Source organism: Cervus canadensis, chromosome 23, assembly GCF_019320065.1.
Source record: "Cervus canadensis isolate Bull #8, Minnesota chromosome 23, ASM1932006v1, whole genome shotgun sequence".
In the NCBI taxonomy this organism is placed as follows: Eukaryota; Metazoa; Chordata; class Mammalia; order Artiodactyla; family Cervidae; genus Cervus; species Cervus canadensis.
In genome coordinates, this window is record NC_057408.1 from 12,239,643 (window position 1) to 12,262,972 (window position 23,330).

General features: G+C 44.7%; 1 protein-coding gene and 1 non-coding gene across 5 annotated transcripts in view; one reads left to right on the forward strand and one right to left on the reverse strand.

Moving 5' to 3' along the window:
- Positions 1 to 23,330, reverse strand: part of ATP8B1 (ATPase phospholipid transporting 8B1) — a 147,719-nt gene that overhangs the window by 31,284 nt on the left and 93,105 nt on the right. For 3 of the 4 annotated variants that reach the window (XM_043443837.1, XM_043443838.1, XM_043443836.1), the window contains 11 exons: positions 14,844 to 14,941; positions 12,848 to 12,961; positions 11,353 to 11,451; positions 11,176 to 11,237; positions 9,832 to 9,904; positions 9,649 to 9,719; positions 7,761 to 7,843; positions 7,256 to 7,414; positions 7,004 to 7,092; positions 4,416 to 4,606; positions 1,017 to 1,225 (listed from right to left, as the gene is read on the reverse strand). In XM_043443837.1, coding sequence (XP_043299772.1) covers positions 1,017 to 1,225; positions 4,416 to 4,606; positions 7,004 to 7,092; positions 7,256 to 7,414; positions 7,761 to 7,843; positions 9,649 to 9,719; positions 9,832 to 9,904; positions 11,176 to 11,237; positions 11,353 to 11,451; positions 12,848 to 12,961; positions 14,844 to 14,941 — 1,248 coding nt within the window. Of the gene's footprint in view, positions 1 to 1,016; positions 1,226 to 4,415; positions 4,607 to 7,003; positions 7,093 to 7,255; positions 7,415 to 7,760; positions 7,844 to 9,648; positions 9,720 to 9,831; positions 9,905 to 11,175; positions 11,238 to 11,352; positions 11,452 to 12,847; positions 12,962 to 14,843; positions 14,942 to 20,805; positions 21,361 to 23,330 lie in introns of those variants that run through there. The other variant, XM_043443839.1, reaches the window with a different exon arrangement.
- On the forward strand, positions 4,969 to 5,041 carry TRNAG-UCC. The gene has a single exon. It is a non-coding gene; the product is annotated as a tRNA-Gly (tRNA).

The following is a 23,330-nucleotide window of genomic DNA, read 5'->3' on the forward strand; positions in this document are numbered from 1 at the left end:
TTTTAAAATAATTATACTGTTTTTAAATATTTAAATGTTAGGGGCATCCACTTTGAATGCAGCACTAGCCTTGTTATTTTGACAAGTATATAGCACATTTCAAAATGTTAGAATGGGAATCAATTTTTTAAATATAATTGTGATGAAAAACAAAGTTTACCATCTCAACTATTTCGTTGTTTGTTTTCTGGCCGTGCCTCGAGGCTTGTGGGATCTTAGTTCCCCGATAAGGGATGGAATCCAGGCCCCCAGCAGTGGAAGTACGGAGTCCTAATCACTGGACCACCAGGGAATTTGATCCCAACTGTTTTTAAATGAACACTTCAGTGACACCAAATGCAATCACACTGCTATGCAGCCTTCATCACCATCCATCTGGAGGGTTCCTTCATCCGCGAAAACGAAATGCTATTTTCACTAAACACTAATTCCTCATTCCCTTCTTCCTTTAAACCCTGGCAATTACCGTTCTACTCTCTAGCTCTCTGAATTTGACTTCTCCAGATACTTCAAAGAAATGGAATCATCCAAATGTTTCCTTTTGTGTCTGGCTTATTTCACATAGCATAATATCCTCAAAGTTCATCCATGTCATAATGTGTCACATTCTCCTTCCTTTTCAAGACTGTATAATATTCCATTGTGTGTATACATCACGTTTCCCTTATCCATTCATCCACTGATGGACACTCCAAGTTACTACTACACCTTCCCTATTTTGAATAATGCTACTACGGACATGGATGTACCTACACCTGTTCGAGTCCCTGCTTTTGGTTCTTTTGGGTGTGTAACCAGGAGCAAACTTCCTGGGTCACATGGCAAGCTAACTTTCTGAGGAAAATATACCTAATTCTGACTCCTGACCTCCTCACATGTGTGGCCTCAGGGCACCGGTGATGCTGCTTGAGAAACATCAAGAATAACCACCAGAGCTTTGCGCTGGCAGAGGACCACTCCAGGGAGGCAGCCTCTGGTCACACACGTCCAGAGACAGAGTAGTAGATTCTTCTCACCGTAAATTTGCCCGTTGATGCAGCACTTCTTAAAGGTCATGACGTTCTGCGTGAGGGTCCCCGTCTTGTCCGAGAAGATGTAATGGATCTGCCCGAGCTGCTCATTCAGCGTGGTGGTTCTCGCCTTTGCGGGCGTGTCCTTCTCAGGATAGTACATCTGCAGGTCCCAGTTGATGAAGTAACTCTGGCCAAGACGAATCACCTCCACACTAGCAAGATAAAAGATTACTTTCGATGGAGCTCTCAGATATGAGCAGCAGGCAGTAGATTTGTGATAGGAGCAAGCTACTTATCTACAGGGAGACCAGCCCTGCAGGGATCCCTGTGCCCAGCCTCCGGGTTCTCCTGACCAAACACATCTTTCTCCTGCTTCAAGGTCAAAGTGTCCTCTTGAGGTGATTTCCTACAAACTCCTGAGCACATCCAGCCACGGAAGCCTCTGCTCAGAACATACAACCCATGCGGGTGACAAGGTAGCTAACCCTGCAGGGGGTACCCCGCCATTGGACATTATTTCTACCCTCTTCTCTCAGTCCCCATCGCACCCAGGGACAACGGAAAGGTGTGTTCAACTCTGCCCTCAATTGGAGGCAAAAGGAGTGACAGTCACTAGATTATGCACCCCTGTGTGCTCTCCAGTAGCACAAAGGACTTTTGGCAAATAACCCATAAGTTGTCATTTCACACCGTTAAAAAATAAATTCTTTTTTTAAACATTTTTTAATTGAAGTACAGTTAATTTACAGTGTTGTGTTAGTTCCCAGTATATAGCAAAGTGATTCAGCAATACACATTTTTTGAAGAACGTGTACATATATATATATATTTATTTTTCAGATTCTTTTCCATTAGAGGTTATTACAAGATATGGAATATATTTTCCTGTGCTAAACAGTTGGTCCTTGTCATTTATCCATTTTGTGAGTCAAAGTGTTAGTCGCTTAGTCGTGTCCGACCCTGTGGGACCCCACGGACTGAAGCCCACCAGGTCCTCTAATTCTCCAGGCCAGAATACTGGAGTGGGTTGCCATTTCCTTCCCTCCCCAACCCAGGCCTCAAACCTCCATCTCCTGAATTGCAGGCAGATTCTTTACCATCTGAACCACCAGAGAAGTCTATTTTGTATACAGTCTTAAATTCTTATAAGATTATAGAATGTCCAAGATACAGTACTCTAAAAGGATCATTCCTACTTGAAAACTACAACTGATTAAATCTATCTCAGTTTTAAGGAAGGTGCTTACACATCCAGCCACTGTTCAGTGGGCAAAGGATGGAACTAAACAGATGGAAAAATAACTCCCTTCTTCTCTGCTCCCTTATATGCTTCGTGAGTGCCTAGTATTACCAGACATCATCCTAGGGGGATACATCAATAAACAAAAGAGACGAAAATCCCTGCCCTCAAGTAAACATATACTATATTAGATGGTGACAATCGTCTGCAGAAAATCAAAGCACCGTGAAGACAGGCAGAGACCGACAGGCAGAGGAAGTGATATTTAGGGCAGAGAGGGCCAGGAATAGCCAGTGGTATAAGGTGAGCTTTGAGCAGAGATCTCAAGGAAATGAAAGAGCAACCATGTAGATACGGAGGGGAAAAGATATTCCAGGCAGAGGTCAGAGCAAGTGCAAAGGCCCTGGGGCAGGTGCTGATACCGCTGAGACATTCAAGGAGGCTCAAGGCGGGGGAGCCTGGGGAGTGGGTGGAGGCGCAGGAGGTCAAGACGGGGCATGCAGGGCGGTACGGTGGGTCCCATGGGCCTTGTGAGCACAGTGTGACCTTGGTGGGTCTATTCTGAGTGAGACAGAAAGCTACTGTGGGGCTAAAAGCAGAACAGAGATACTATCTGAAATGACCTGACTGACTTAAGCTTCAAAAGGACCTTCGCTTCCAAGGGAAACAAACCAACAACAAAAATCATATTAAGCACATGACATGACTTTTTAAAACCTAAAACTCCATATATGGTTTATGGATAATATACATGTGTGAAAGTGTCAGTCGCTCAGCCATGTCCAACTGTTTGTGGCCCCATGGACTGTAGCCCGCCAGGCTCCTCTGCCCATGGACTTCTCCAGGCAAGAACACTGGGGGCTTCCCTGGTGGCTCAGACGGTAAAGAATCCGCCTGCAATGCAGGAGACTCACGTTCAATCCCTGGGTCGGGAAGATCCCCTGGAGAAGGGAATGGCAACCCGCTCCAGTGTTCTTGTCTGGAGAATGTCATGGACGGAGGAGCTGGTGGGATACAGTCCACGGGTCACAGAGGCATACAGGACTGAGCAGCTAACACTTCTACATTCAAGAACAATACAGTGGGTTGCCATTTCCTTCTTCAGGGGATCTTCTCGACTCAGGGATTGAACCCGGGTCTCCAGTACTGCAGGCAGATTCTTCACCATCTGAGCCACCAGGGAAACCCTAATACATATGTACAGATACAGACAAAACAGTCTGTGTAATAGTTCCCCTAACAAAGGTAAGTCATCTCAGTTTTTTTTTTTTTTTTCAGAGTAACTGCAAACACATGGCTCCCCAGGGCTTTACTTCGTGTGAAAAGAGCAATAGTAACTACAGCTAATAAAATTAAAAATAAAACAAATGCACATGTAATAAAATTGAAATAAAACAAATGCTTCTAATTACAGGTTTGCATGTAGTCCTATATGCCTCTGGGCTATTACTTATTGGAACCAAGAGCTGACTCTGGCTGCTGGGTATATTTTAAGGCACAATTTCTCTCCCAGTGGTCTAAAGTTCAACTGACCAGAGACAGTGAAACTTGATATTTAAAAAGTAAAAAAAGGAAGAAGTATCAGAAAACAAGGTGATGACCATCTGTCAGATATATGACCCTCTTTTATTACTCTTTTATCACAGTTGGGGATGAGATGAGAAAGAGAACACTTTGAGAGGCTTAAATAGGGAAGGCAGCATTCAGGAAGCCCAGTGAGTTTTACAAGCTGGAGGTACACCAGGTGGTAATACAGAAGACTCAGAAAAGAGGTTAGGACGGCCCCTGAAATGGAAAACAACTAAGTTATCCCATGACATTCTAAATCTTCATCCAGCTCTTTCTGATGCTTGAGCTGGTGCTTTGGAAGCCAGTCAGAAGGAGTCCTGCCAAGAAAGTGACTGCAGGAGGAGAGTCTGACCTCTGAACTCCAGTAGCTTTATCTGCCAAGAGGTCAAGATACAAGATGCTGTGCCTAGCACAGGGCAGACATGCAGTATCAATTCCCTTTGCCCGGATCACCCTCAATTCTGAAGTGAAAGCTCTTTTCTTATTTGTTCCTTATGACCTTTAAAACAAGTATTGCTAAAATTGAAGGTGCTGAATTGGCAAGGTGTACCAAGTTCTCTTAAAGCAGAAGGCCAAAGAGAAGACAGTCTTACCTGACATAGAGAGAGATGGGCACCAGGGTGTTGAGAACAATGATGTAGCCCCAGAAATTTAGGAATCCACGGTAGGAGGGCGCAGAGTCTTCTCCATCATAGAGGTACCAGGAAAAATTGCCAACTTGAGCTTCCCAGTAAGCATGGCCGATGGCAAGACCCGCAGAAAGCAAGATGAGAACAACAAAGATCTGAAAGACACACAATGGTTAGGTTTAACTCTAAGGACACATTCCCAATCCCACGCATTGTATAGACGCTGATTTACTTTACTCTATACTTTATATGTGTATGATAATTTAGTACTCTGTAAAAGCAACACGAAAGATGCTGATGCTGGAAAACTGAAAGCAAGAGGAGACAGGGATGGCAGAGAATGAGATGGTTAGATAGTACCACTGACTCAATGGACATGAACATGAGCAAACTCTGGGAGACAGGGGAGGACAGAGTCCATGGGGTCACAAAGAGCTGGACACAACTTAGTGACTGAACAACAACAACAAACACGCTTAAAATAGAAACACTGCCATAACAACACCTTGAGGGGACTTTTCTGATGGTCCAGTGGTTAAGACTCTGTGCTTCCACTGCAGGGGGCGCAGGTTCGACCCCTGCTCAGGGAACTAAGCTCCCGTATGCCCCATGTGGCAAGGCCAAAAGGTAGATAAATAGAAAGAATGCTTTGAAAGCCTATTTATTTCTGTGGTTGATTAATTTATCCTACCTACCATATACAAGGTAAGGTTTTATTCCTAAAATTATCTTTCAGAAGAGAAGGTGGTATTTTATATTCAAATCCTTAAACATTCTCATAATATGGAACATTATCTCAACAACTTTTCCTTTGAGCAATAACATAATGTTTGGGGAAGATAACCTTACTTTAGCATGCACAATTTCAAAGAAGGCTAAATTGGGACACTTACAGAAAATGTTTGATGGAAATGATTTAAAAAAAGAAGGCAAGGAAATTTTACACAAATTTGGGTAATTATTCCTGAAGGTTTAACGATCACTTAACATTTAAGATCCTTTAAGAAGCAATACAATAAGTATTCTGTTGTGGAAACTGAGTATATACCTAAGGAATGAATAAAAAAAGTCAACAGCCCGAGGGCTATTTGGGTATTTAAGGTAACTGCAAACACTGGGTATCTGTGAGAAGGAAGAAAATTTCCAAGGCAAATTTAAATTTCTGGGCACAGATTACAAAAGCGCTGTATTTCAAAAGAACTTGGCACAGAGGAGAGATGACAAACTCCCTGTGAGGGCCCAGCCATAACCAAGACAGTGACATGGAAGATGCACCAGAAAAGCTCCAATGAAGATTTCATGAAATGTGAGAGCAGGGAAAAAAGAAATTTTTCTTAAATTAACACATTGCTATTACATGCTTTTGACCATATAAAAGTACTGGAAGTATTATAAGTCCCTAAAATGTTTTGTGTTCAAATTAAACTGGATCAGATTGGTTAAGATGCTGGAGTAGACAGACAGGGACATCACCTCCTCTCGTGAACACATCAAAACTAAACACTTGAAAAAAACCCTTACTGGCGAGTTGGAGGACTGTCTAATATTTAGGGCCACTCTATGTGCAGAAGAGCGGACACAGCAGGTTTAAGACTGCCATCCTTAGAGGCCTGTTTACACAGTGGGCCATTGGCTGGCAACAGGAAACAGATTTTGGAAGGGCTTCCTGGTTCCTTATTTCTTATTCTCTGATAAGAATGACTCATTATGCCCAACTGTTTGTGTAAAACAATATGGTTTATACTGACTACCCAGATTCCTTTAGGGAGTCTGGAATTTTGGTACACGCCAGGCAGACAGTGCCTACATGGCCAGACCCCAATAAAACCCAGGCAATGAGTCTCTAATGAACTTTCCTGGAGAGCCAGCATTTCATACTTGCTGATGTGGATTGTCGCTGGGAGGATTCAGTGAGTCTGTTGTGAGTGACTCCACTGGGAGAGGACTCTTGGGAGCTCACCCCTGGTTTTCTCTGTACTTTGCCCCATGAACCTTCTTCCTTTGCTATCTTGCTTTGTAATAGGCGATACTTATCATAGTAAGTCCTAATTATGAGAACAATTATAGACTGAATTCAAGTCCTCCTCATGAATCATCAATACTGGGAGTGGTCTTGGAGACAGACCCTTGACTCACCTTACACCTAAACTTGCCTTATAGTTGGACTTACACAGTATATTTGGGGGGATAAAGGTTTGCTTTTAAGAGAACTATCCCTATGGGAAATTAACAGCAGTAAAATCAATCCTACATTGACTTCAGGGGCGTAGTCCTACAAACTTATCTAAGACTCCCTAGTTTCCCAACTGATGACTCTATAGGGTGAGGAACTCAGGTATCAACTCAGGGTACCCTACAACTGGGATTCACATTTCCAGAGAGATTCTCCTGTTAGAAATGTGGCATTTCTGAAAAAAGGTGAGGGAATCTCTTCTCCCCCACCTTGTGAATTTTTCTACTTGGTCCACAGAGGTAAAATTTCTTTGCATTAGAAAAACATACAAGAAAACTAGAGCAAAAGATAGCAATCTACCGAAACAGAAAATAAATACCGTATAAACCATGTAGTTCATCAAGTAATCAATTTTAGTTCTTTTAAATCTGGTTTTCCCACTATTCTTCATTATTTTAGAGTCAGCACCTAGAAATGGATAATTCAATCTGATCAACGATTGGGAAAATCAATCCACTAGCATGTCAATAAAACAATTCTCTTGGGTTTCAATAGAGAAAGGACAATCAATTTCCTCATTTACATCTTTAATGAGCCTACAGATCAATTTCCCAAGAGACTTCAAAAGTACCTGCAAAAATGACCAATCCATGGCAGAAATCGGTGTTCCTGATGACACAACCACGTAACAAAATTTTATCAGCGTCCAAAGGAAAACTTGTGTTTTTCCAAAATAGCGTTCCTGTAAACTTATCTAGTCGGTTATTCGGTTCCTCACATTCAATAAAACCTTTTAAAAGAGATATGATTCACATAAGTACTCACATATGAAAGATTTTCTGGTTTTAATTAATATACAGACTGAACCAAGCAATGAAAATTTAATACAAAGTAAGACAAGTTAGGGTTTTCCTGGGGACTCAGTGGTGGAGAATCCCCCTGCCAATGCAGGAGACGCAGGCTTGATCCCTGGGTCGGGAAGATGCCCTGGAGAAGGAAATGGCAACCCACTCCAGTATTGTCGCCTGGGAAATCTCATGGACAGAGGAGCCTGCCGGGCTACAGTCCGTGGGGCTGCAAAGGGTCGGACACAGCTTAGTGACTAAACAACAACAAAAAGACATATTTGCACAAACCATCAAATGCTGCCAATGAATTTTCTTCTTGGAGATATTGGTGTGTGACTTCAAGTGCCATTTTGAACTTTAAGTTGGTTTCTCTAAAGGGAAAGGAAAAAAGAATTAAATGAGCAAATTTCAGAGTTGGAAAAGGAATATGAAGAACACTGTACGAAGTAATATTAGGTATACCAGGAAGTGAAAGCTAAATAATCAGCCTTTTCTGTTTTCAAACTCTCTATTCTCCTTGGAACTTCAGGTTTGGATGAAGTTATCCCCTGAACAAGAGAAAAACTCCTGACCCAGGAAACGTTGGCCCCCTTTTACTGTTTGTTACTATGAGGCAATCTGGGTAGGCCCGAGGCGCCCAGAAGCTTCCTGTCTCTCTCCTTCCTAACTTAATTCTTACCACCAGCCCGGACTACCAAACTGCTATTTAAAACTTTCTTTCTAACATTTAATCACACTAAGATAATTCTAGGATACATATTTGTTACAGAAAGGGTCAAGACTCTATCAACTTAATATTTCCCAGAGTGCATAACTGGATCCTATGCCTGTGAAAGATGAATTCTCTCTAAGGAAGGAGGTGGTCACCTTACCCCCAGGACTGAGCATGTGCCCCCTGCACACAGTGGAAGGCAAAACACAGGCAAGAGGACCCCCAGGGCCAGGCTGGGCACATGCACTCTGGGGAACACGCCACACTTCCTGCGGTGAGTCAGTTTTCAAGCCCCACGAAGACCGACTGGGGATTCTCATCTACTAAGAACTAGACCCGCAGTTCTCAACTTTCCATTCTGTTTGCTCCGACAGGCACGCTAGGAGTTTATACCTTTGCAAAACTTCAGGATCTCTCACTTGTGGGAATAAGAGCTGTTTTACAGTTTAGGTTGAACGATCAATCGACTGATTTATAGACCAAAGACAGACCTCGCTGTTACTCGGATGATCTCAGCTCTCCGTAGAAGCTTATGCTCATCGTGGGTGTGAGGAAGGGGCTGACGCCAAGAGAGGAACACAGGCAGCGGCCTCGGGAGTGAGCAGAGGGGCGCAGCGCCCCAACTCTGCCACCCGCTGTGTGATCTTGGGCGGCGACCTCACCTCCAGGGCCTCAGTTTCCTCACGGGTTACATCAAGGTGATAACACACATCTCATTGGGTTGCTGAAAAGATTAAATGAGGAACTTCCCTGGTGGTCCAGTGGCTGAGACTCCAAGTCTTCAATGCAGCGGGCCTGGGTTCGGTCCCTGGTTGGGCAACTAAATCTTACGTGCTGCAACTAAAGATCCCTCATGCTGTAACTAAGACCCAGTACAGCCAAATGATAATGCTTTTCTTAACTAAAAAAAAAAAAGGATTAAATGACCTACCATGTAAAACTATTGCAACCTAGTAGGTATTCCATAAATGTACTGAAAACTGGTCAAAATGGTCAAAAAAATCCTTTCAAGTGGTAGCATAGTAACAAAAACCAACAAAGGGAGAAAACTGTCTACTGGCAAAGACGTTAAAAATCTATTTTTTTCCCCCCAAAATAGTTACTAGCAGCCATTTGTCAGTGTCTGACACTGCTCAGCAGCTGGTAAAGGGCTCAGGCGCACATTCTGTCATCAGAGCTTTACTTTCCCTGAAAGACAGGCTCGAAAATACAGAATAAGGCAGAGAAGTTGGCCTACTAGGGAGTCAGACCACTGCCATCTTCCTGCTTGTCCTACCGGGTACTCACTAGGGAAAAAGGCAAAGACAGAGAGGCTGGTCTCCTACAAGGAGAGGCTGCTGGGTATCCAGGGGTGGAAGTAAGGCCAGACCTCAGGGCTTCCCGTCCAAGTGCACAAGTTTCATATAACAACGGTCAGCCTTCCACAGGTAAGCTTCCCAACCCGCCCGCCTAAGGCCCACTCACCCATCCAGCTCGGCCGTCTCCACATAGCAGAGGCTGTTGGGTTCGGAGCTCGACAGCAGCAGGATGTCAGCCTGTTTGAAACGAAACACACCAGTAACACAGACCCCCACGCCCACGGCAGAACCGAACGCCAGGTCAGAGGGACGGGTAGGCAATGAGACAGCAGAGCTTGAGCCCACTTACTGGGATGAAGTCATTTTTTTTCAGGCGAATGACATCTCCGACTTGAATGTCTTTCCACTTGGCAACTTTGAACCTGAATGTAGAAAAGAATGACAGTTCAGTGGCACTCTTCAAGTTACTGGCAGGGGATTTGGATGATGCTGTCTGGGAGCCAAAAATTCTGGGAAAACATGCACATCCCAGGGGAAGGTCAGCCAGCTGATGATTAAGGGGTCATGAGGCTCATCTTCTCCTCTGGAGGAAGAAACAAAGGCGGCGCTAACTTTGGTGCGTTCCTTTCCATTCTACATTGTATAATCGGGGGTCAGTGGGGGCTCCTTAAATGTGCAGGAAGGAGATCCACGCCACCCCTGTGTTTCTGCTCATGTCCTGCGTTCCCAGTCATTCTGCTTCCTTCCACTCAGCTATCCATCGCCTGCTGATCCCAGGAGAGGGAAGCATTATGGATCCTACATAGCCATCTGGAATGCTCATGATGCTTTAGTTTTTATACACATTTGGCTGCATTGGGTCTTAGTTGCAGCACTTGGGATCTTTGATCTTTGTTGCAGCATGCAGGATCTTTAGCTGTGGGATGCAAACTCTTAGTTGCAGCATGTGGGATCCAGTTTCCCAACCAGGGATCGAACCTGGGTCCCCTGCATTGGGAGCCTGGAGTCTTAGCCACGGGACCGCCAGGGAAGTCCCCAACTCTAGTTCTTGTCTCCTCTCTATTGTTTAAACTTATCTTTCTAATGAGTGTATCACTTTTCTAATAAATCTCATAAGAATATTGATAAAATAAAAAGATTGCTTCCTTTGATATTAAATTCTCCTGGAAATACCCGTTTGACTGTCTAACAAATGAACATTTAAAAAAATTTAAAATATAGCATGGGCAGACCTCAGAGATACTATAGATGATGAGATTCCTATACAACAATTCTTTTTTTTTTTTTTTTTTAGATTCCTATACAACTAATTCTAATAAAACTCAGATCATAACAAGAAAGATGAAAACAAAAAGCTCTGAAAGCCCAGCAAAGGGAGAGACCACTGCGGCTGGGGATTCAGGAAGGGTTTCAGGACATTCGGGCAAATCGCTGGGGGAGAGCGGAGATGGAGTCGCACACTCCTGGCTGAAGGAAACCCAGGCAGGCTGAGGACACAGACCTCCAGCAGGCAACTGCCTGGACTGCAACCTGGGGATAGCCTCGTCTTCGGAAGTGGCGAGAGGCCTTTACAAGGAAGAGGTTAATGTGCCATTAGATTTCCAAGTTCAACTAGTTATCTCTAAGGTTGCTTCTAGATGCATTTGTACGTTACCTCCTTGGTGAAAAGTCACACATTCAGAAAGGCACATACCTGCCATCCTTAATGACTTCACACGTCCTGTTGTTGATTTCCTTGTCCATTTTATGGCGCGCCTTGACAGAAGGGATGGGGAAAGGTTATTTTAATCATCTCAAAACAGCAAGTTATGAATGCCACTAGAAAACACGCTTGCTGTGGTGAGGAGGCGGTTGCATGAGGAATCCTTACCACGTCATCCACGAGGTCTTTGATGGCCGTGATGCCCAGTACCACAAGCAAGGGCACCAGTGTGGTGTACCATGCCAGGGTCGAGATTTGAGGGATTGCCTGAAAGAGATTAAAAAAGGGCAGGCGTGTGTGCCCAGGAAGACACAGCAGAGCTACAGGCGACCACTGACGCTAAGCCTAATCTCCACCGTCATCCAGCTGGCGTCCTGCACCGCAGGCATGGAGCGGTGCCGAAGCATCCAGCTAGCCCTTCGCCTGCCTCTCTCTCTAGCTTCTGGCTTCCTGGATCAGAGCCTAGAGGCAGAGACAGACGTTACAGAAAAACCCACAGGAACTTTTCGGCCAACCCAATTCTTAATCCTGCAGACTATAAGAATTACGTGAAGAAAGAGTGTGAGCAAAGGGCTAAGGCTGTTGCCAGCACCCTCACCTGGATCTCTGTGCCTTCAGGAAGGATAACCAAGGTGTGGGGAGATGGGGGGAGGAAGCTCATGTCCCACGTTACTGTGACTGTAATAAGGTAGAACGCCCCTTTTCCTTCTAGAAGGAAGGAAGGGAAAGTGGCCCACTCGTCATGCAGCAGGACTGTAAGCTTGGCAGTGTTTCTCTCTACACGAGCCTGTCCCTAAGGTCCCGCTCGACAGGACCACCTTATGATCACGCCAGCAGGTCTCAGGTTCCACTAAACCTGCTGAGGGTCTAGTTCTCCCTCCTGTGTCTTCCCTCCACCTGTGCATCCGCCATCTCCACTCAGACACACAGGTTACAGTTCCACTAAACTACACTGGGCGAATCCCAGCAGGTGAGACTATTTTCCAAATCAAACGCTTGACATAAAGAATCTGATGAAACCAAGTGGAGATGCCATCCTTTGAAACCGGCACATCAAGGCTAAAGGTGGAAACTCCGAGTGGCAACTAGAGGGTGTATAGTTTCTTTGATCATAAAACAGTTCCGAGACAGATAAAAGTAATGCTCTCCAGATTAAGTGGACTTCTTGCCCAAGTAGGAAAAGAAGAAAAAAAAATAGGCCTTTCTGGTGTAAAACCAGGTCAGAAAAATAATTATGAGAATTATGACCAAAATCCTAATAAAAGTCAATGACCTTTTGGCAACTAAATAAAAAATAAAAGCCAAGCATAAAAAATAGATTTAATTTTAAGGTACAACTGTTTCACAAAGTGAACATTTGAACTTGACTCACTTCGGGAAAACCAGTTTTAACAATGACATCAGTATGTTTTAACTCTGACATCAGTATGAAACTGAACTTTTTAAAATACAGAAGTAAAATAACATTCGCATGTGCTCAGGTTCAGTGTTCATGTAACACTGTTCATGAAGTGATTCTGGGTATTAGTCTCTTACATTCAGAACCCAGATGACCACATAGAAAACTTTCAAGATTTTATATAATATTTAAACACTAACAACCTGAACGTTACTGAGTCATCGTAATTCAAAACAGATCTAAGATATCAAAGGGTATTATTACCTGTAAGATGAGAAGGACCAGGAAATAGAAATTGGCCGCTCTCTTAAACTGCTCAAACAAATTCATTGGTAGAAAGGTCAACGCATTGTACTTGTATGTTTTAATTGCGTTATTCTGTTGAAAAAAATGAGAAAATCATTCTAAACGGTCCCACACTTACCACAATACACAATGTATGAAGTGAAAGTGAAAGTCACTCGGTTGTGTCTGACTCTTTGTGACCCTATGGACTATACAGTCCATGGAATTCTCCAGGCCAGAATACTGGAGAGGGTAGCCTATCCCTTCTCCAGGGGATCTTCCCAACCCAGAGATGGAACCGGGGTCTCCTGCATTGCAGGCGGATTCCTTACCAGCTGAGCTACCAGGGAAGCCCAGACACAAAAATCAGCCCTGTGGCCTACAGGCACACAAGGATATAATTTGTTTGAAAGATACTGAGATTTTCTTTAAGTTTTTACTTCTAACTGGGCCTCGAAATGGCGTCTTGGAGGCTTATGTCAGAGAAAGTCACAAGGCACAGACATTTCACCTCAGAGGCCTCTTTGGCAACTCCCACTGTGAGCAAACAGATCCTGCTGTTGGTTCCTTGATCTCGTAGGGCCTCTTAGAAAACAGGGCAAAGATGAGCAGTAAATGAGAGGTGTCAACATGGGTGGAAAAGGAACATTCTTATAAAAGCAACGGAGGGTGTGTAAGAGTAAAAGACACAGGTGTGGGTTGAATTGTGTGCCCCGCAAAGATACACTCAAGTTCTGACCCTGTGACCCGCGACGGTCATCTTACTGGGTTGGCCAAAAAGGTAGTTCGGGTTTTCCCATCAGGTGGGACGGAAAAATCCAAACAAACTTTTTGGCCGACCAAATATTAGGAAAGACGGTCTTTGCCGAGGTGATCAATTACAGTGAGGTCACGCTGGATTAAGGTGGATAAGGCCTAATCCAATGATTAGGCCTGCTGGCCTTCGTAGAGGAAAACTGGGCACAGAGAAATATACAGGGAGACGGAGACTGGAGTGGTGTGAAGCCAAGGAGCATCTGGGGCTGTCAGCCAGAAACCAAGGAGAAGTCTGCAGCAGTCTCTCCCGCGGATCCCCCAGAAGGAATCAGCCCACCGACACCTTGATTTTAGACTTCGGGCCTTTTCAATTTGTAAGAGAATAAACTTCTGTTGTTTTACACCGCCCAGTTGGCGGTATTCTGTGGAATAGTCCCAGGAATCTAACAGACCACATTTCAGCCCAGACTTGGCTCCTGTTCTTTATATTTCAATGGTAATAAGCATTTTTGGGGCGAAAATATCTTCAAAGTCTCTGAATCCATCACAGGCCAAGGATGGAGAGATAAGTTACCAAGATTCCTTTCAAATTCTTATTACTGTCAAAAAGCAAGGCATCTGTGATATTACTGTATGTGCTTTTATAAAATTTTTTAAAAAGAGCTTTGTATATTCAGAAGGAAAATTTCAATCAACTTTGTTTTGTTTCACATTGCCCCATACACCCTTAAGGTAGTTCATCTTACTGTGATGAGAAAAAAGGACATTCTAGGAAATCTGAAATAAGACACAAATGACCTTATCTGTGAAATAGAAACAGACTCACAGACATACAGAACAGATTTGTGACTGCCAAGGAGAATGGACTCGGAGTGTGGAGCTAGCAGATGGAAACTATTATATATAGGATGGATAAACAACGAAGTCTTATTCAATGTCCTGGGATAAACCAGATGGAAAAGAATTTTTTAACGAATATATATATATATATATGTATAAACTGAATGACTTTGTTGTACAGCAGACCCTGATACAACATTGTAAATCAACTATACTTCAATTTAAAAAATGACATTCTAGAGAAGTAACAATGACTGTCAGTGGCCCCCGGCCAGGGGTTACCTGAAAGGCAGATGTCACACAAAGCAAGTAAGCAGCATGGCTATTGGGGGGAAAAAAACTGGCTTTTAATAAAGCTAACTGATTAAAATCAACTTACCGCATATTTGCTCTCCTTAATGCAAAAGAATACTGTGTTCATAAACTGAGGTTGTTCATGGAAGCGTCGATCATTGGCTTTGACTTGCCATGTACAGTCTTTAAAAAAGAAAGAGAAAATTAGCCTGTTGCTATGGGTTGAATTATGTCTTTCCTAGATTCACACATCAAAGCTCTAACCCCATCCTGTACCTCAGAGCATGACCTTATTTGGAAACAGAGTCACTCAGATGCAATTAAGTTAAAGTGGGGTCATTAGAGAGGACCCTAATCCAATATGACTGTTGTCCATATAATAAAAGGAAACCAGGACACAGAGATATCCACGGAGGGAAGACAGTCAAGCCAAGGAGAGAGGCCTGGACAGACCCTTCCCTCACAGTCTTCAGAAGGAATCAACACACCACAACACACCGATCTCAGACTTCTAGCCTCCCGGACGGTGACATAACACACTTGTGCATTCAAGTCACTCAGTTCGTGGTAATTTGTTAGGGCGGCCTGCGCAAACCAATGCCCATGTTATAAATTGACCACTGTTCATGGAACATTTGATTCTAAAAGAGAAATCCTCATTTAAACATGGCCTGAACAAAAACCCCAGAGCCCCACAAGGTCACAGCCAAATTAAGTTAAATTATTTCTTCAAACTCCTTTACTTGGTTTATAAAATGTGTGTGTGTGCTGTCGTTTCAGTCGTGTCTGACTCTGCGACCCTATGGACTGAAGCCCACCATGCTCCTCTGTCCGTGGGATTCTCCAGGCAAGAAGACTGGAGTAGGTTGCCATGCCCTCCTCATGCTATTTTATGGTAATCTGCAAATTGTTAACGGTTTCATTTGGCTCTCAGATGACTCGTGACATATCCCTGGTCACCAGTGTTCTAGAACACCTCTGAGAATTGCTGTTTGAAAATTCAGGAAGGTCGAAAAGAAAAATAATTAAGATTCCTTAAAAAGGGAGAAATGACCAATGAGAAGGGATAAAAACCAAAGTCAGAAGTGCTCAAGAGGAAAAAATAAGCCGCCCTGTTCATGCACTGGATTCTTAGCCCCCCTTGTGGCTCCTTAAATTTGCTTCATAAAAAAATAAATAAATAAAAAATAAAAATTTGATTCATAATTAAGTCCTGCGGCCAACGGCCTCTGTCTCCCCATGACCCCCTCACCTACAGCCCGGTTTGATTGGGATGCTTCAGACTGAAGGTGGTATCTGACCTCAAGTAGGGCAGTGGAGGTCTATCAGAAATGACCTTGGTCTCTTAATTTTACACTGTGAATAACACCTTGGAGAGCTTGGAGAAAGTAACTGGTGTCTTCGTCTGCTGCACCCTGAGCTTAACTATAGCAGCATCTGCAGTTAATTTCAGAAATCTGATTACTGTCAAGTAATCAAAATAACTATTTCTAACAGGGTTCCTCATTTGGCCTAATTCAGACAAATTTGGCCTAATTTCAGTTGAAAAAGAAACCAGTTGCTTTCCGTGATACTTTCCTGAGTTTCATGCTAATTGCTTGAGGAGCAGTTCAATGAGAGACCATAAAAAAAGTGAAAACACAGGATGGGGAACACATGTAAATCCATGGCTGATTCATGTCAATGTATGGCAAAAACCACTACAATATTGTAAAGTAATTAGCCTCCAACTAATGAAAATAAATGAAAAAAAAATTAAGAACCAAGAAAAAAAAAAGAAAGTGAAAACGGTTTCTGTGGTCAAATACATTTGTGAAACACAGTATCCAACATCCTCCTCTTGGACATTCAATGGACCCACTGGTGTATCAAAGTCTCTGAGAAGTCCTATAGTAAAGGACTTATTTAATTTTATTTAATCCAATCTTTTCAAAATTAATGTGACCAGGGGCACATTTAAAAAAAAATCACAGAACACCTATTAATATCATTTGAGAAGTGTTGTGTTAAGCACATGCCTTTAAGAAAGGTGGCAAAATAGCACTTGGAAATATTCACATTTTGGATCAAACATTTACTAAGTACCCAGTTAAAACCAAGAACCTTACTGGACACTTGGACCCCAAGGCTAATTTATAGAAAAAGTAGAAATCTTGTACCATTTTCTAGAATGGAAATATTGACCAAGAAAACAGAAGTAATATACTAACCAACAAAAAAATTCACCTTCACCTGATGACCCTTTGTTTAAAAGCAAGAAGGAAATTAATTCACAAGGGTTGTGCCTAATAAAATCATCAATGCATTTACCATCAGCCACCGGCTCAAAATCTCCTGAAAAACATGTATTTAATACATGTAAATGTGTATTTAATACATGCAAAAATGGCCAAATGATGTTAGATGTTCTCAGGGTCACCAAGTCCTTTGATCATCAACATCTGGCAGAGAAAGTCAGTTTTACCTGACCCCTCATTCTGAACTCTCGATTATAGACAACTTTACAACCAAAAAGCTGTATTAGTTGGTACAGGCTACAGAAAACCAGGAGAGCTAAATGATCAAAAGTTTAGCATCAAAAAACAAACAAAACCAACCCAAGAGGGAAATGGGTAAAGAACAAATAGACCATTCATACAAAGAGAAATTCAATGGCTCTTAAAAATATGAAAAGATACCCAAGTTCATGAAAAAACAAGGACAGTTCTTCAGTGAAGTACCCATTTTCATCCCACAAAGGCGAAAGAAACTGGCCCTCTTAGGTGGCCTCTGCAGAGGACAAGTTGGCCACATCTATCAAACTTCAACAGACATGCTCACGCGTGTGCGTACACCCGGATAAAGAAATAACGTGTCTCAGGGCTGTTCAGTGCAGCCCTGTTCATCAGGGAGATTAGAAACAGCCGAAATACCACTGTGAGCAGCTGGTTAAATATCCATGTGATGAAAGTCTGTGTGGTCCACAAACAAGAATGAGGGAGCTTTATACGTACATCATGACAGGGGAGATCGTCAAATGACCCTGGCCACGCAGGCATGTAACACACAACATGAGTGCACAGTAGGGGTGCAGGCATGCACACACAATTGCACACATGTGACCACGTGTATATGTGTCTATGGGTACGTAAGGTCTCGGGTTTGTAAGTAACCTTTGCACAAAGTGGTATGTGTATATCTCCAGAAGGACACAGGAGAAATGGGCAACAGCAGACACAGAAGAGGCAGGCTGGGGGAGTTCATTTTCTTTCTGTCCCCTTTTATCAATACTATTACCTTTGGGGGAAAAAAATCCTTTGTAGTTCAATTCTTTCCCTTTATAAGATGACAATAAATTTGTTTATAATAGGTTAATTAAATAATAAATAGGTTTAATCAATACATGTAAGTTGCCCGATTTTCTTATGGTCATGATGCCATTATGTTTAACATTTTTGAAAATATTATTCAAGGGAATCCCCTGGCAGTTCAGTGGTTAGGACTCCAAGTTTTTGCTGCCAAGGGCTCAGGTTCAATGCCTGCTTGGGGAAATTAGATCCCGCCAGCCATGTGGTACAGCCAAAAAATAAGTCAATTAAAAAAATATTATCCCAAAAGACAATGGGATGGTGGATGGGAATAAATCAAGAGAGGAGAAGACAGGAAAAGATGGAAACTTATGCAGTCATGGGGAAGAAACACACCTGCATTCAACAATGAGTAAATCTTAAAAGTTTATCTTTGAATAAGTCCACATACACGCACAAATACATGCGGCATTCCATTCCAAATCAAACATGCAAATAAGGCTGCAAGCTGCACGCAGCCGTCTCGGTCGGAGAGGAAGACAGGGCCCAGCCACACGGGCCTGGGCCACCGGGGGAAGCAGGTGGAATCAGATCCCAGGGCAGGGCAGTCCTCTGCAGGGCTGGAGACGGGCGAGAGGAGGAGACAGCAGCAGAGCGGCAGCACTGGGAGGAGCCCCCGTTTTCAGCCTAAATTGCTGGCGTGGCTCCCCAACGCCCTCAGCAAAGTGTCCAGAATCTTCAGCACGGGCACCGCCCCACCCATCATCAAGCTCCAAAACGGCTCGAAGCTTCCTGAACTCAGCCCCAGGGAGCCCTCCTTCCCGCTGCCTCACCCTGGCACGCCCTGCCCCTGAGACCACACGGGTCAACGTGCCGCTCGCCTTTACTCAGGACTCAGCACAGGTGTCCTCCCCTCCAGGAAGCCTTCCTTGACCAGGGGAGGCCTCACCTGGTTCCCTATTCATACCTCTGCTGAAGCTTCTCCTGCTGTCAGTCACAAATGCCCCCCAAGCCTGCTGCCCTGACACCAGCTCAGAACAAACAAGACAGGCTGGACCTTGGGTCCTTGGAGCACTTGCAGATTGGCTGGAAGAAGGGCACTGTACAACCTGTGTGAAATAAAAACCAGTGGTTGCCAAGTCACACTGTGATGGATGCTGAGAAGGAAGACAGTGAGATCACAACCGTCCTCTCCCCATGAGGTCCCCACTCCCCCAGGCTGAACTCCAGCCCCTCCACGTGCCACAGGCGTGCACGCTGCCTCCCGCCACTGGGCAGCCTCCTTCCTCTCCCTGCTCCTAGTTAACGCCTCCTCATCTTTCTCTCGGCAGCTCAGGCAGGCCTTTCTCCCGCCCAAGGCTGGCTCTTTCGTCACAGCTCCTGGAGAGGAACCACAGGTCAATCCATTAAAAGACAAAGGCACTACATGATCGAGACTCTTCTTGCAAACTTTAGCTTTGTCCCTGTCATTTAAAATGTGCACAGAGAGACTTTTCCATCAATTCAGCTGTCTTCTCTGTTTGAAGACACTGTGCCTTGCCCTCGTGCAGGTGAGCTGAACGACCCAAGACTCAGTCTAAGGTTTTATCTGAGAAGCCGGTGAGGTACGGGAAAGCCTGGTGTGGTGGCGGGGGGCGGTTAGCAGAACGGCCACAGGTCTGCAAAAACAGAGAAGGCTGGAGAAGTTTGAACCAACAGGAGAGGCTTCTAAGATGGCAGAGGTAGGGAACACACTAAATCACCGAAAGTTTCTTTACATATGTGGGTGAACTCATTGCTGAGAAATTAACTGTTCTTCAGCCCATCCATCTCTCCATCCATTCACTGTGCTTAGACTTGAGGATGGAAGGATCCGTTAAAAAGAATGACCCAGCAGCTTCAGCCTGGGGGTGTTCCAGGAGAATCTGAACACCCCAAAGGGAAGCAGAAGGGTCAAGAAGATGATCTGATGGTGGAAAGATGAGAGAGGGGATGACAGGTGGGGGTGATAACAGCCAGTATGGACTGGGCATTTATGGCATACCTGAAACTGTTCTCATTCCTTCCCACTTACTTTCTGATTTAATCCTCACAACCAACCACCCGATGAGGTCGGTACTCACATTAGGTCCATTTCACGGATGGGGACATTGAGGCACAGAGAAAGAAGTCCTTCCCTCAAGGTCACAAAGCTAGAAAGTCATGAAGCCAAGGCTGAAATCCTCACAGCCCGCACCCAGCATCCTCCCTGCATACCAGCACATTCACCACCTCTCCGGGTCACGAACAGAGACGCAGTAAGTGAAGAGAATGAACTTGCCACAGGCAGGCCTGTAGACAGAGAAGGAAGCGTGACCGGGAGTGGGAACACCGTAAAGGCGGGGTGGAGAGTAGCCGAAGAGAGAGGAACAGGAGTGTCGGGGCCAGAGTGCAGTCCTGTCAGGGAGGCCCGTTTCCCGAAGGAGAGGCTGTCCAGGTCACATGCTTCAGAGCAGATGGACGCGGGAAGAGAAGGTTGACAAAGAGCCCCTGCACTGGGCTCTGGGGTTCTTGGTGATCTTGCCGAAAGCGTCATCCTTAGGGAGCTGGGGTGTCCCCCGGAGGGGAGGGACCGGGGGAACAGAGGGCTGTGATGGTAGAGAAATAGGTTTGCAGAACAGGAGACAGGACAGCCGCCCGAGGCAGAAAGCAGGATCCAGGTAAGAGTTTGCTGCAGGAAAGGGACGCGGTTACATTCGTTTGTAAGCCAGCCAGTGCGAGAAGAGTGCAGGGTTAACTCACCAAGCCACACGGCCTCGGAGGCAGGAGACGGCTTTCTCGTCCCATCCCCAGGCTCAGAAGAGTGAGCCAGTGTGCTAACAGAGGGCATGTGTTCATTCCCAAGGGCCTCCATCTCTACGCTGGTTCCCGGCTGGCACAGAGCTACCCAAGGAGGTGACCTGGGGCTACCAGGAGGGTGGAGGGGTAAGCTACATACGCAAACAAGCCAACAAACCACCCAGAGTCAAGGAATTTCAGGAACCTGCGACTGAATAAAATTAAACTGGTTTCTTTAGAGTCAAAGCTTTCTGGGATTCTTGTATGCTAATGGATAAACTTAAACTTCAACAGGATAAAGAATTCTGGGTTTCCAGTCTCAGGGACCAAAGAATCTCTGTGTCCAGAAATATCTGGTAGAAACAGTGTTTCCCAGAACATACTTGGGACATACCATTCTTGTGTGTTCACAAGAGAATGTCCATTCCATCTCATGGAAACATTCCCCCTTAGTTTTGTTAACAGTTGCGCAAAGGAAACCAAGGGTACACGGATATTAGTAAAATCTGCGGGTTTTTCTCCCTTCAAGGCACATTCTGACAGCAGGCTTACATCTGCTCTTAATTCTTGCAGCACACAAGAAACGTCCTTCAGCTGAAAAGTACTTGCAATGGGCCTCTCAAAACACTTGCTTACTAAAGTGGGGCTAAGCATCTTTAAAAAAAAAAAAAGAGAACCAACTTTCTGCACTAAAATATGGTTAAGAAAAACGAACGTGGTTCACACACTCTTAGACACTGCTCTGCTGGAAGAGGCCCGGGTCCCTGGTATCACTCAGCTGGAGGGCACTTCAGAGTGACTCACACTCTTTGTTCTAAAGAAGCGAGCTCTTTGAAGAAAATTGTCCTTCATGTAAAATGTCAAGACAGACAGATGACAGTTAAAAAGGAAGTCAAAAAGACAATGATCTGTACTGGGAAAATGCCCAAGTAGGAATATGGGGGAAAATTAAGAGGGGGAAAGAAGGACGAAGAGGAAGAAGGGGGTGGGGGGAGAGGAGAGGACGCGGACTGGTTGCTGGGATGCAGGGTAGAAGCAGGAGCGAAAGGAAAGGGGTCAAGCACTTCCTGAGTGTCCTCTGTGTGTCTAGGAAGGGCATACAGAGGGGTCAGAATAATAATGCTTGGGAATGCCCCTGGCTGTCCACTGGTTAGCTCTTGGCATCGCTGGGGCCTGGGTCCCATCCCTCGTCAAGAACTAGTGGTCTCTTGGTCAAAATAATAATAATGATATATTAAAAGTCACTTGAAAGGGATTTTGAGAACCACCAAATTCCCCTATCCTTAGAAAAGACTCTGAAGAGCCAAGATCAAGTCTGAGCTCCCTGCAATGCCTGTGTTCTGAGGGTAGCAATCTACGAGAAATGACCTGGGAGCCGCATGACCAGCAAAAAGCCCTCGGCAGTAGAATGTGAAGGCAGAGCTGGAAAAAAACAGAGGTGAGCGTTTCCACCCACTACGTGCCCCTCCGACAATTCCACAGGCACCCAACCCCGTCCATTTCCTTGTCCTGGACCACACATCTGATAATATGGCAGCAAGCCCAACAGCAAAGTTCACCCCTACATGCACCAAGCCCATTTTCAGCCAGATCATCAGATACCTACATAGGGTAGATTCCATGATGGTTATATAAAACTCAAAAAGTACAGTGGGAGAAGGAATGAGGAAGAAACACGTTATTTACTATCTGGGCAATCAACTAGAACTCCCCTTGCTAACTCGTTCGGCGACTTCTGCCTTACCCCCTTTCGAACACTATCCAGTCTGGACCTGTTATGACAGAGGCCACATTCCTCATCAGACTGGCAGTGATTCCATTTCAACAAAGCTCAATTGTAGTGATTTCAGTGCCTTCTCAGAAGGCACTGATGCTCAATAGCTTAAAATCACAGCCAGACATCCACAGGAAGACCTGATGCTGCTCAGTGTTTGATGCAGAAAGCTGAGGAGGGGAAAACGATGTAGTTGAGCAGATGGCCTCCCTAAGTTTCGGAGCCTGTGGTGGGAGGCAGCCCTCGTGGGCACATGTCCACATCACCTCCCCATCAAGACCTCCCCACACAGCGGAGCAGAAGATGGACACCATCTGAGCAGAGCAGGAGGAATCACTACATCAGTGGGATTTCATGCTTTACCTGTTTTTCTACAGGTGAAACCTCTTTGGAAAACAAACAAACAAACAAACAAATCAGCTTAACAGGCAGCAGAATCCTGCAGGGAGAGACCATGGGCAGGGAAACGTAAGGGAAGCAGGCTTCTGGCAGGGGGGTCGGCAATGACAGGGAAGCCAGACAAAACCAGAGGTTATTCTGACTGAGGCTGGAACGAGGTGTAGTGGGAGAGGCAGAAAGAGAACAACTTCCTGGCGATTTCTGTGAATGGGAAACCAGTCATGTCGCTGGACCGGGGAGGAAAACATTTTCAACTTGAACTATGGTGTAAATCTGGGGTGTAAAGACCAAAGGATCGGCTTCCTCCTGGAGCGGA